General features: G+C 38.9%; 1 protein-coding gene across 4 annotated transcripts in view; it reads right to left on the bottom strand.

Moving 5' to 3' along the window:
* LAMA3 (laminin subunit alpha 3) overlaps positions 1-14777 on the bottom strand; it is a 106827-nt gene that overhangs the window by 73936 nt on the left and 18114 nt on the right. For all 4 annotated transcript variants that reach the window (XM_074549629.1, XM_074549638.1, XM_074549646.1 and 1 more), the window contains exons 5-11: positions 13505-13675; positions 12358-12455; positions 10432-10547; positions 7458-7576; positions 3640-3730; positions 2524-2655; positions 1036-1098 (exon numbers count right to left, since the gene is read on the bottom strand). In XM_074549629.1, coding sequence (XP_074405730.1) covers positions 1036-1098; positions 2524-2655; positions 3640-3730; positions 7458-7576; positions 10432-10547; positions 12358-12455; positions 13505-13675 — 790 coding nt within the window. The remainder of the gene's footprint in view (positions 1-1035; positions 1099-2523; positions 2656-3639; positions 3731-7457; positions 7577-10431; positions 10548-12357; positions 12456-13504; positions 13676-14777) is intronic.

The following is a 14777-nucleotide window of genomic DNA, read 5'->3' as shown; positions in this document are numbered from 1 at the left end:
TGCATATAATCCCAGAATTCCTTGCAATTTTGCAGAGAAAAATAGATCAGTACTTAGTAAATATTACTCTTGAACAAAAATACCTGATTTGTCTGAGTCTTACATGCAAGACTTCATTCAAAAAACCACAATTTGTAATTGTGTTCAGTGTGACAGCAAAAATTTACAACTTCTACTAAAACTTCCACTTAGAAGCAGCTGCCTTTCTTATGTCTTCAAATTCAGATGCTGCTCACTGAAATGGTGAAGAGCTCATCTGTTTTCTCCTGTTATATTCATTCACTTTCCTTTGGATTTTTCTTCATCTTCCTTTTAAAAAACAGAGAATACCCAGAGGCCTACCAGGGCAATTATTTTGGATGCCGTACCAAGGTGAAATGCATTATAAGTATGCAAGTGATTAAGTGCTAGCTGTGATGATGCCTCTGTTGCACAAAACGATAACATAGGCTAAAAAACATAAGCCCACCAAGGGAATCACTGTATGGATTTCAGGCAGCTTTACAGAGGGCTAAACACGAAATATGAAGCTTTCTTAGAAATCAAAGTCCTTCACTGCTAAGGGCAATGTCACATTTGCCAGGTGACAGAGCAGAGCAGAGCCATTTGCCAGGACACTCCAGAGGCAGAGGCCAGCTAGCCTCAAGAAAGAGGTTTACACCACAAAGCAGTGGTTGTCATGTCAGAAAGTTGTACATGTCAGAAACTCTTGATGGATCTGTTCTTAAGTGCACCAAACAAGATGGTCAGCTCCTCCTGCAGATGTTTGCCAGAGGCTTGCCAAAGTTATTTGGATCCATAACTCCTTCTGGAGCCAGCCCACCTAACTGTTTGGTATAAACATGACAGTATGATGAACTTCTGGCAAGAACAAAGGTTCTCTTGAAAGATAAATACAAACACAGGCAAAATTACTATCTAAAAATCAACTTAATGATTCTATTATTCTGCAAAAGAGCAGGCACCACTGAAACAGTAAAAAAATAGCAACATGGGGAAAAGCAGTGAAATAGGGAAAAACCACTGAGAACTTGCCTATTATGTCACCAGCCACAGCATCACTTGGAACTGAAGAAGTAGAAGGATATACAGGAGTATCTTTAAAACAAAAGAAACAGTAAGGATCATTGGAAACAAACACATTAAATTCATTAAAAATCACGACAAACAATGAAGTTATCTACCATCAATATAGAAAGCATGATATTCATATGACTCTAGTAACCAACTTCAGCTTAGTTTTCTTTAGTTTTCTTAGAAAAGAGGTAAGAGACATTGCACTTTTGATTTCCAATTCAGATACAAGGTTCCCTCCCCAAAAAAGTAGTAGGAAAGGCCAGACATCATTTGGAAATGACACCAGGTTGCTTTCATGCTCCTTATCCTTTTGTGCAGAAAGCTTTCTTACACAAGACAGCATCGGGAAAATTACCTAAGGATTTTTGTATTTATTTCACATTTCCTGCTTCCAGCTGAAGGTCCATCTCCTCCTATGTGGCATTACCACCTGCTACATGAACTGCCACAACTTATGACATGTACATCTTAGGAGCTTTTATTTGACAGTCCTCCAGATTGTCTTTTCCATTCTTAAATTTTCTTGCATTGAGATGGGATCCAAACTCAGTGATCTACACACATCAGTGGGACTCAGATCAATGTCTACCTGAGCTGAACTAATTTAAAAATGTCAGATTTCAATCAAGAACATTTATGAGATGTGATAATCTAGCATGCAGTGTACAAACAATATTCTATCGTAGCCACTGAATTCAAACAACGTTCAATTTTCACAGGGTTTCTTTTTTCCCTTGTTTTGTATTGTTTTCCCTACTCTTGTGTTTCTATTGTGCTACCTCTCTTCTAGTGAGACCTCAGATCTTGTCCCACCTCAACCTTTGGTTTTTATCAGCTATCAAACATGTCTTTTTCCTGAAGGTACAAAACACCCCACTGATGCATTTCTGCAATCCTTTCATGGAGTTGGAAGCCTTTATGCAGCAATCCTGACACTATGTTTTCTGCTCAGCTATTTTATATGTAATTTTTTATGGGAAATGCACTGTTTATCAGAGGTGGACGTTCCAAATCTTAGGAGGTGTCAAGGAGAACATATACCCTTTTTCTCCCCTCTCAGCCATTACAGTCATGTTCTACTTCTCTGTGCAGGTGGTCTTTATCCCAAAAAATCCTGACACATGTTTAAACAATTTGTTTAGGGCTTTAGGACTGGAGTTCACAACTCACTGAGTTCACAGCTCACTCATCAGGCTGTAAACCTGATGTCTCAAATTATTTCAGAATTGTGACAACACAGCACATTCTCTGTTTTTCGAGTCACTATCATTTTGTTAAATAACCCAACTCTCTTCAGTATTGTAACAACTGATTTATCAGAACACATAAACACGTGAAGCTGAAATACCAGATGTTTATTAACCAAGTCAAGAGCAATGAAAACCATTAATTCTTTAATGCACATTTAAAATACAGAAAAAGAGGCAATTTTACTTGTATACTTACAGACACAAAATGGATAACCATAGAATCCATCAGCACAGCGTTCACAGTGGTCTCCCTGGAAATTCTGCTTACAGAAGCAGCGGCCAGACCCTTCCTCACAGCCATCTGCATGCTCCAAGTTACAACTGCAGGCTAAGTAAAAGTACCAGCAATTAGGCACTCTTTGGAAAATAATCAATTTGCCTTTTACAGAAGTGCACAGTAGCATTGTAACAACAAACCTGCAGATGTGAATGACTCATTATTTAAAGAGTTAACATTTCCCAAGTACTTACATACCACCAATACATCCCTTAAAAGCAAAGCTCGTGTTATTTTCTTAGACCATTTAGGAGTTTTTAATTCCAAAAGATGCATGTTGTTCCTCCACAGCAATTTTTCTGTGGCAATCATTCATCTCTCTCCATGGTCTAGGCTAAGCACAACTCTATTCACTTTCATTTACACACTGCATGCAACACTATGACCACAGCTCTGCTGACTTCCCACTCCTTTCAATCCCCAAGCACAACTTAACTGTAGTTTCCTCCCACCTGTCATATGGCTTCTTCAGCCTTTTTGTAATCAAACACCTTCTTTTTACCTCAATTCTTTTTCAAATGTTGTATTAGTAATTACCCAATTGCATCACTTATTAGTTCATGGGCTCAGCACTGCATAAGATCAGAGTAGTGATCCTTGCAACCTTTTGATCTATAGAATAACATTTTCAAGTGACCATCAAAGGTCAAAGGATAGCTCACATGTACATCAGAGGACTAAGAGAAACAAGATCACGAGAACAGGAGATGAGAATGGCTTCCCAGGGGTCCTGACATCCTCCTCACTGTGGGGTGTGTAGCAGCATCCCATTTTTCCATGGTCCTATCTCTTCCATACTCTTTTATGGACTATTTTCTATCTTTCTGCTGTTCTCAATATGCTCATATGACACATAAGTTGAGAATAATATAATTTAAAAGGCTTAAAGCAATACAGAAATTCATTTGTAGCTCTTCTCCAATATCTTTTGCCCACCCTTTCGTTTTTTCCTCCACAAAGACACATCCTGTGCCTTGATTACAGCCCAAACCCCTGAAGCCACCAGGAGAAGCTGCTCCATAGAGAAGGACTCACGTATGCAACCATCAGGAGCCCACACTTCAACACCGTAAGGACGATAGTAACCTTTTGCACACTTCTCACAGTTAATCCCAGCCGTATTATGCTGCACAAAATAAAACAAAAGGATAGTACAAGATAAAGAGAGGAACCTGGAAGAATTAAGAAACAATAACATCCTTTGCACTGTTTCTGTACACAGCTAAGAAGTGGAAAAAACTGAATACGACTGCAGTAAAGAGTCAATCGTGGTGTTCTTTAACCACCTGTTCTCTACAGGTTCTGAATCATGGTATTCTCACATAAAGCAGCTGAACTTTTTCTTTAAAGCACTATAAACCCCTTGTCCCATTAAAAAGAACCTTTGGAAAAACATCTCCTTATATCATAAAATATCTCTTTTTAGGTCACTTTCTTATCACCATGTATATATTGTTCAAGAAACTGCAACAGTAATTTTTTCTTATACTACATATTAATTTTCTGAATATTCCTGAATATCAGCAATACCAGAAGAAACCAACACCTGAACAGTCCAGCCAGCAAAAAAATAGATTTTCCACTAGAAAATTGTTTGTCTCTATAAATACGTGGTTTAGGCACACCAGAAAAATAAAACCTAAGCAATTTGAACTAGAGCAGTGATGGCAAGTACAAGTTGAGTAAATCATGGTCATGAGGCACCCTGATGAGCTCACAGACACGAGAGCCAGGGAACCAGAGCAGGAAGCTCTGCCCTGGAGCAACCAAAGTTTTTCTCCCAGCTCCCACTCCCTGTTTAGTTCCTCCTTAGGGAGTGTTGCAATTCAGGGCTGAGCAGGCACACAGCATTTCCTGGCTGGACTGGTGAGCAGTTCATGAGCAGGGCACTCAGGACTCTGCATGTTCTTCACCTCTGCTCACTCCAGTGGCAAATCAGTGGCTCCAGCCCAGAGACCTCAGGAAGATGCCAGAAGGACAATGCAGCAGGGTGCAAGTAATCCAGAAGTTGTTTTGAATGCATGAGAGACAAGTGAACAAGACAAATAGCAGAATTACAGTTCTGGGCTTCTGAAAAGCAGATTTGTCCTTGCTCAGAGAGCTGCTTGACAAGATCCTGTGTGAAAGCGTTCTGGATGGGAAAGGGAACCCATGAGTTCACTCTCATGGACAGCCTCCCTAGAACCAGAACAGTTTTTTCCAACATGCAAGCCTGGCAGAAGGCCAGCACAGATAAACATAGAGTTCCTGACTGATCTCAAACTCAAAAGGAAAGTGCATGGAAGGTAGAAGCAGGGCAGGCTACTTGGTGGCAACACAAAGATATCGCCCAAATATATAATAGAATTCAGAAAGCCAAAACTCAGCAGAGTTAAAACTAGCAAGGAAGGTGAAGTGCAAAAAAAAAAGATTCCAAGAGTAGAGGAGCAGCAAAAGAAAAGCTAATGGGGATAGGGGCTCATTGCTCAGTGGCAAAGGAGATCCAGTTAACAAATTTAGAACACACAAAGGACAGGAAAGTAATGGGACATTTTCAGCATAGTTTACCTAGGGCAAAATATCCCCAAATCAACCTCAAGGACCTCTGTGATACAACAAGAGATGCTGTGGGCAGACCCATGCAGATGGTGAGGGACTGAAGCACATGACATCCAAGAAGATGGTTGGGTTTCTTCATCATTAAGAAGAGACAGGTGAATTTATTGCTACCCACAACTACCAGATCAGAGAACACAGAGGAGATGGACCCAGATTCCTGTCAGAGGTGCACAGAGAAAGGATGAGAGGCAACAGGCACAGATTGGAACATGGAAAATTTAAACTAGATGTTAGGGACAAAATAGGTCATGCAGGCAGTCAAACACTGAAACAGGCTGCCATGAGTAGCTGCGGCATTCCAATCTTTGGAAGCGTTCAAAGCTTGGAAGAACGAGTTCCTGAGCAACCTTATCTAATCAGACCTACTCTGAGTAGGATTGTGTGGTTTCCAGAGTTCCTCTGTCATCATACTCTAAAGAAACTGATTTTATCTTTTTGTGCAACACTTCATTTATATCACTTCTGCATTCAGGCATCCATTCCTAAAACTTCACTTTCCCCTGACACAAAGAGAAAAAGTAAACTAAAATTCATGCCTTTTGTCAATGAAAATTAAAGGAAAAATAAAGAAAGCTATAATTGGATTTAAATTCATTTACTCCAACTTCATTTCCACAAAATTAATTACAAACAATTCATATCAGTCACATAACTAGGATTTGTAGATTTAGACTAATTTTGCTATTTTCTATATTTGAAGTAGTATTAAAATAAATGTTCTTTCACGAACAAAGAGCTGATAGAAAGGACCAACATGGTAAATCTTACTAGACTGTATGAACAAAGTTCTGCACAGAAATGTCAATGGGAAGACAAAGAACATTTCTTCTACTCATGATAGTAAAAATAATGCTACTCTCTTCTGACTGCCTTTTGGACAATATCTGATTATATTGTGGGAAGAATATGGAAAATATAATCTACACTGGATATTTGCCTTTTTTGTTGCTTGAATACAGCTATATTTTAAAATGCACAACATTGTAATACATGAATCACAATGCATAGATTTCACAGGAAACAGAACTGATTATAATTTTCCTGCAATGCAAAATTCTGGTCAGCTGCTTGTCATACATCAGATGACTTGACAACAAAAGGAAGACAGATTTCCAAGTAAGTCTGGATTTATTTAACCCCAGGATCACTGAACCAATGAATGACTCAGGTTGTAAGGGACCTCAGGAGATCAAGTAGTTCACTCAGTCCCACAGAGATAAAGCCAAGATTAGATCTTAATCAGAGTCTTATTTGATCTTTCCTCATAGTCATTGCCAGAGCAGAACAAAGTCAGAATGAAAGAAATTCTTATTCTTTCCAAGAATGTGTTATTTATGACAGACATAGTGTAAAGTCTTTGATTCCAAATTTACAACTTTTGATTCGATCCAGTGGAGCCTCTGAGATAGTTATGGAGCTCATCAACTCAGTTTGCAGGGGAAACTGACGGAATGAACTTGGTTGGTGTGGAGGGAGAAGGTGCCTGATGGCCGTTTTCCCCTGCCTAAGGCAACTTTCCTCAACACAAAAGACAGAACCAACTCTTCTCATGTAAGCACAGCACAAGCCCAAAAGCCAACTATCACAAGCTGCAATTGGGGAAATTCCTGCTGAACAGGAGTGTGATTAAGTGCTGTTAAAGATTACCCAGAGTGTGTGTAAAGTGCATCCTCAGAAATTTGCAGACTTCAACTGCGTGTTTCCCAGTGCAACTAGAAATCATTTTGCATCCAGCCTTGGTTTGAGTGGAGCACTATCCAAAAGGATTCCAGAGGGCCATTCCACGCTTCTGTGCTTTCCCAAAATCTGTAACTTTCTATCTTGGTATAGTCTAGATCCTCCTTTACTTCTGCTGAGGAGAGAGTCCTCTGTGTTTTGCTGAAGTAAGGAACCAGCTGGCTTGAGCTGGCAATTTATTTGGTTAATTTTATTTCCTTCTGTTAAGGAGGGAAATGGCAGACTTTGTAACAAAAGGAAAGGAAATTTTTATAGCTGACCAAATTGTTTGCTTTGATTGTGTGGTTTTATTTTGATAAAAATAAATAGGACATAGGACAGAGCATAAATACAAGTTTTATGTGTCTTTCACACATTACCAAGCAAAGTTGAACAAGGTAGATTATTTTCATGCACCTTTTTCCACAATTGGAGTACAAGTAGAAACACCATCAGACAAATGGGCCTATCTGGACTGGTCAGACCCAAAACTACTGGTGTGAACATTTTTTTTGAACTGATCAAAATGACCTTTTTACCTGGCAGTTAATGCAGACTCCTCCACCTTCATAATGCCCATGGATGTTTAAGCTTGCCCGATGCCGATCAACGTCAGCATCATAGTAGCAATCAGTGGCATGTCCATGGCAGTTGCAGGCTGAAAAAGTAATGTTCCAAGTCAGCTTTCTTTGTAATGCTGGAATTTAGCAATCTCCAGCATTTACCTCCAGTAGAGGTGTAAAAGTAGATTAGATTTTTTTAAATGTGTACATACACTCAGGCATGCTGGATTTTCATACCAGAAACATAGTGCAATAATGTGGACATGAAGAAAACGTGCAGCTAGTCTTACTAGAGAAGGCAACAGTTGTACCATCTCAAAACTATATAGTTATGCATAAATGCAAAACTAGGAAGCTCCAGAAGAATGATCACAGTAGATTTTTAAATTATCAAAAACATACTCAAATGTTTACTTTGGCATGTCTCAAAAATACATCTGGACTAATGCTATGTGTACTAAACCTTTAATTAAAATTATAGATAAGATACATTCAAATAAAAATACCTACACCAAAGAACTCTAATATTCAGCTGTAGCTACAGATATACCAGCAAACTTGGCTATAATTCTGTGTAGAAACCAATTGTAACAACAAACAAATAGAATAAACCAAAGGGCCATGAATTCATTCAATGTCCTCATTTTCTGATTCGATCTTCCTTCTTGGCTGGAGAGGCAAATGGGAATATTTTTGAAAGAATGCAGGTAGCAAAAACAGGCTTCCCTAAGCATCTAGGTGCTAGCTGATCTTTTAATTAGAGGAACTTACTTCCCCAGGAAATTCCTGAAGTTATGACTTGACAAAGCTATTACTTCATGTTTAGGGAAACCCTCCCTTCACCGGGACCAGGGGACACAATACCCTGGAAGACAATGGGTTACAGAAGCTAAGGGCTCTGCCCCTTCTTCAGGATGAGGGAAGCACATGGGAGGCAATCCTGCCAAACTCTATTCCAAGTTCCTGGCACAACTGGGAGCATAACTCGGGGACAATAGATTTTCCGTGTCTTGCTACATAATCATACAGACAAGAGAAGAGAAACTGGATCATTCTCTGCATTCTGTGTCTTTTTATCTGAAGAGTTGTGGATTAGGAAGACTTTTCCTAGAAATTACCAACCACACAGCTGAGGAGGTGCCATCAGGCTCCCTTATGGTCTGCTGACAATAACTGGACAGGGTTCAAGACTGGGTTCCCTAGCCAGAAAGTTTCCCTATGAAAATCTTTGGGTTTTCTTACTTATAAAATTCTTCAAGAAAATAAAACATTTCACAAATTAGATGCTGGCTCAAGATATTAAGTCAGAAAAGGAAAAAAAGGAGAATATTATATATATATATATATAGGTATAATTACAATGTAAATAAAACCACCCTTGCCTCTAGGGTCAAACCACCTGTGAGCTACAGCTCAGCTATGTCTTCCAACAGCAATGGAAAATTTACAGTAGCAGCACTTTCACTTGTAGGGGAACAGAAACCCCTTCTATCTCATCAAGCACCTTTTCATCTCTTTGGGCCATTTGCTGATCCATACATACTGGGAAGCCCCCAGCAAAATATTGGGCTGATCCCTACAAGCTCCACCAACCTCTTTCAATCAGTTTCTCTCAAGGAACTTCAGGTTTCTGGAAAGCTGAATAAGGTTGTTTTAATTCCTTCACTACTGGCTGCCAGCTAAAGAGGCCTGCACCTGGCAAATGCTCTCAACAAATCACTTCAAACTGCTAGGAGCAATCCATACTAAAAAGGATTTTTTTTTAGATAGCTAGAAATGAAGTGGTTTTGGCTTAGAATCTTGTAGGTGATCTTCTATACACTCATTCTTCAAAAACCATGACGTTATTTATGTTTTTTGTCTGTCTCTTTTCTGGCAAAAAAGCTTTTCCTTTTAAAGAGGGGGACTTGAATGAGGTTTCAAATATTGTTCAAAAACTGTGTCCCAACATGCCTACCTCCTATCAAACATTTTAATCACAGAAAACCTCCTTCCCCCTCCCAAGTCTTTGTAGTGCAGTTTTAATTAAACAAGTCATCTCTTTATTCCTCAGAGTAATTGTATAGGTACATCTCTGGCCTTCAAATAAGGTTCTCCTGTTAAAGAGTTTGCACCCACTGGCTATACTACTCTCAGGAAAAGCAGAGGAGAAAAATAGATCAGGCCAGACACAAAGGAAATGGTTGTGCATAGAGACTGCAATGCTCTGCACCACCCCATCTGGCTTCTACCCAGGGGATGCAAACACCCGGGTGTGACAGTACAAACCCATCACCAAAAGAGCATCTGTGGTGTCACCTCCTTAGGATGAAACACAGGGAGAGTGGGAGAAAGGCAAATAAATGAGCTTCTCCAGCTTGACTACTCTGTCTGTAGGGCTAATGTCCTCCAAATGCCCAAACACAAGGATGGGGAGAAGTACCAGTGTGGAATCACCAGGATTCCCCACCACAAACACCTTTGTGCCACTGACAAACAGCCAGAGAGGGGCAGCTCTCAGCCTGGAAAGGGAGGGCAGCTCAAGCACCCATAAGCAGCCTCGAGCAACCTCTCTGCAATCCAGACACCAAGAGGCCAGGTGATGGAAAGGAACATTCTGGAGCTGAACAAGGTGCCTACAGTCTCTGTCTGATGACAGACTGTGGGCATCCAAGCAGAGCAGCTATGACTGGGAAGAAATGTTGACTCAATGCTCTACAGAAAAAGTCTTCTACTTTTCTTATGACATATTCTCACACAAATTATTACTCCCTCTGTTTAATAAGAAAGAAGACCATAAAAATATTCACTGCAGTTTTGTTTCTTTATTCCTGTATGGAAAGCATTTTCTCTCTACAGAAAACAAAACGTTAAAGCATGCATGGTTATGTTCCATGAAGATGTGTTCCATAGCTAATTCCCACCCTCTTGTCAATATCTCTTTTAACCCAGCATCTTTATGGCTACTCACGTTCACATATGTTTGTGCTCCCAGCTGTTGCAGGTTGCCACTGTTTCTGATTATACCCCGGGCAGCAGCGATCACAAGTTTCCCCGCAAGTGTTATGCTGACATTCACACTGAAACCTACAGAAATAAAAGCCTCTTAATGAAGCTGGGCTTAAAATTTATCTCTTCAGTTTTTAAATAAAAGATAATTGGTTTTTTCGTTATTTTACTGCAGTCCAAGACTTACATATAGTATGAAAAAGACAGGACCTCATAAACCTCACATGTAGAGAAGTCAATCAGACCAGAACATTTTGGAACTTTCCTAAAATTCTTCAAGATTGATCAATCATGTGATTATGAGTTTATTAGAACACATTACTTACAGAAAATGTTTATAATTGGTTTCCATAGACTAGATTATGAAACTATTGTAGATTATTAAATCAAGCTGATACACAGTAGTTTAGAATGTATCTTGTTTTAACTTTGTTCCAAGGCTCAAGCTGGTTGGCCTACAGTAATCAAAATATTTATCACCTTTAAATGCATGCCTTCATAATTTTTCCATTATGCTTTGTTTACAATAGTATTATTGGTGTTTTTCATAAACCAAGATCATAACTTGATCCTGTTATGTTTAAGACAGTGCACACTATTCACCAACAAAATGTAAGAAGGTTTTTGATTTATTTAGCTGAATAGCCTACTTAATGGGCAGGGTCTAATTATGAGCTAGGTCTTACCATCCTGCATAGCAACTGAATACCAGGAGGAACGAAGGCCTTGGGACTCAGGAGGCTTTTTACAACATTCTTCTCTTATGTATGAAGTCTAATAGCACAAGGGCAATAGAACTTTCCAGTATAATCATCCTATTTACCTAGATTTCTCACCTTCTTTACTTATTTTTCTGAAGCACAGACACATGGAATGGAGGCACCCATCTCCCCCCCTCCCTTACTCTTCATTAAAACATAACTGAAAATATTACATCATCCTAATAAAAGTTTGTTTTAATGTGATTAAGGATAAGAGCAAGAGCTGGTTTAAAGCAGGTATTTAAAATATGCTTGAGACAGGCTGATTATTCATAGTTACTTCCTTGCAGCAGGCAAGCCAAGAAGCCTGACCTAACTCCTTGTGAAATCAACATAGAAGTCACAAACTTGATAGGGAAAAGGAATACTCCATTCATTCTGTTTTTATAGCAATGATCTAAAGCCATGGGATCTTGCATAAGCTCAGTTATAGTGCTCAATATCTCCACAAAGTTGGCTGATTTTGTGTTGTTATCACAAAACTTCCATATCTTCTTGGTGATTGCTCATAGGTATCTCCTCACAGCACTGACGTGCCTTCCCCACAGTCCAGTCAACAAACTCCAGCTCCCTTCTCAACCAGCTAACCCCCTCTTTTATAGCACTCATCCTAACTGGACACAGCTGTGGCCTATTAAGGGCACAGGCCTGTTCCTCATCTTTGGTAATTAGCACAGCTGCAACTCCTCAGGGGTGAGATTACTTTCTGCACTATCTCTACTCTCTTACACTCTATCCTCCCCCAATTTTGTTCCTGAGTTAGACTTCTAATTCCTCATGTAAGAAGGTGCTATCCACTCATGTCTGATGATATCATCTTCAGAAGGTGATGTTCAGCTTAAATAACTACGGATTTCTAACAAATTATTTAATCTGCCAAACTTGTATTTCAATTAAAATTAAAAACCTAACCTAAAAAAAAACCTAAAGATTTTCTATTATTATTTTTCACATACAATCACTCTTTACATGTTTTCTTGCCAATCATCAGCAGGTTCTATTTTTTTTTTTTTTAATATAAAGAAAAAAATCCCTGTAGAACTATGTAATTCTGTAACAAGAAAAGGTCATTTGAAAGCACTCATGTATTGTTTTTCTCAGATAAATGTCAGGCTCCATTTACTTACTGGTATTGGTTTTCAGAACTCTTTGGATTACAGACTTCAGCATGGCCATGGCAAACACACCGACCACCAATACTGATGTCCTTTATGCTGTAGTAATACTGTGGAACGAGCACAAGAAGTATGTACAGATCTTTCCTTGCTGGTATTGTGTCAGAAATATCAACATCAGGTTTGCTAGATTTGGAAGGTCTATACAACAAAAATTTTTACTCTCCTTTGGGAGTTTAATAAAACACTCGAGATTTCATTCATCTATCCTACAACCCATGCCCACGATAACACCAGAAGTTCCTCACAGTAAAGCTGTGCTGCCTGCCAAGTAAACTGCATTCTGCATTTACCCCTGCCTGTGAGCAATGTCTTACAATTTACTTAAGGCAGCAAGGACATTTAATGGGAGTGCTGTTAAATAATAGGAATAGCCTTATTTTTTTCAGTGCAGACATTTGTGTGGTGCCTCACCCCAGGGTTTCCTCCAATTGTTACCAAATCTTCATTTTAAATGAAAAGGTTAAAAATAGCAATACAATATGAAGTCTGAAATCTCAGTGAGTATATGAATTTCTGTGTGGTGTTCCCTGCATTTCCTTATATTTACCCACTGAACAGGAGTGGAACTCTGGCCTTCAAGCTCTTGGATAGCCCAAAATGCACTGAAAATACCTAGGGATCTCAAAAGATTTGTGGAAAGAGAGCAACTTCCAAGTACGGCCTTTGATTTTTACTCCTTCATAAACTCAGGTACTATTTTCTGAAAACCTTTTGAAAACAAGTATCTGAAAATAGTCCCAAATAAAATTGAAGAGATTTAGTTCCACGGTTCTGCATAAGATAGTATAGAATCATTTTGCTTTGGCCCTTTATAGCTTCCATGATCCACTCAGCTTCCTTCCATATTAGAAATCAGGGAATGAAAATTATCTGTTACAAAATCATTAATCATTACTGCCCCTCCATAAATCCATGCTGGCCCAGTTACTTTCTTGTCTCAAACAAACCTGGAGAAAAATATGGGGATTTCAAGGTGGATCAGTGCAAATCTCATTGTCAGGATGCTGAAGACTTGAAGCACTCAGACCATTTTTTGGTGCCTAGCACGCTGAGTATGATTGTTGGGTATTTACACCTCAGTAACAACAGCACTTACTCTGCGAGTTACAGTGGGGTCCCGCTGAGCTTTGGATATCAAGTGTCCAAGCAGAGTATTAGTTCTGAGAAAGCGGAGGCGGATGTTTGTTGCCTTTGTGAATTCTTGAAGACCAGGGGAATAAGTGAAGTTTTTTGCTCCTGGGCGGCCATTTACCAAAGATACTACAATCTAACAAAGAAATAAGCAAACTCTTGTTAAAATACATCAGATCCAAGTGCCAAGAGCAGCATAAAGCAGAAGCAACAAAAGAGTCCAAAAATTTATTATTGTTTATGAACATATTTGCCGTAACAATTAGGCATTTCATACTGAAGTCAGGATATTGGGAAAAATAGTGTTGTTGGCATTGAAGCCTCCTGTATTCTTATTATCCATATAACAAATCAGAAAAAAAAAGTACCTCTATCTGTTTTGAAAACAGCAGGTATAGCATGCAAAAAGTACATTTTTAATAGGAAAAAACAATAAGAATAGTTGCAAGTAGTTGTTTGAACAGTTGACAGTGTCAATGGAAGTTTACCCTGATTAAAAACATCAGATTTTGGCTCCTTCCCAAAGCACATTTATTTTTGGGTGAAGGCATAAACATTCCTGGAAAATATTATTGTTAGCAGGTCCAGTGCCTGCGAGCATATTAATGGTCTTCTGGAAGAAAGTACACAGTGTTGCTTTAGAAAATCCCTTCACATGAAAGCAGGTTTCTCTGACTTCCAAAACAAGGGATCCAATAATTTTTTATTTTTTAAAGAAACAGCTGCCAGCAGCTCAGCAATCATGAATCTGTATTGAATGAACAACCTAGTTTGTAAGTACAGGGCTCAGTAAAAGACTTGAATTTATTTACAACCACCCAGATAACAGATTTCTATTTTCAAATGGCTTCTGTATTCTGAAGCATGTAACAAGGGTATGATGATTGTTTCAATTGCAGCACAATTCCTTCAAGAAAAATCACTGAGCATGTAAGAGGGATTGGCATAAGCAGTGCTTTTCTGTGGAAATTATTCTTTACAATATCTGATTAGGAAAACTTTACCGGTACTTTAACAAATAAATTCTATTTTAATATGAAACCCTAGATCCATCTGCTCAAAACTCTTAATTACTCTTGAGGAGTCCAGATCTGGATTCTAACAAGATCAGGCATAAGACTAGAATGCCAGGAGGAGCCATCAGCACATCCAGGAGTTTAACATTCATTCAAGTAATACAAGAATACAAGTCGTAATACAAGAATACAAGTCACAGTTCTGCCCAGCAAGGAACAATG

Source organism: Zonotrichia albicollis, chromosome 1, assembly GCF_047830755.1.
Source record: "Zonotrichia albicollis isolate bZonAlb1 chromosome 1, bZonAlb1.hap1, whole genome shotgun sequence".
Taxonomy (NCBI): Eukaryota; Metazoa; Chordata; class Aves; order Passeriformes; family Passerellidae; genus Zonotrichia; species Zonotrichia albicollis.
This window is presented reverse-complemented; position numbering and strand designations above follow the sequence as displayed.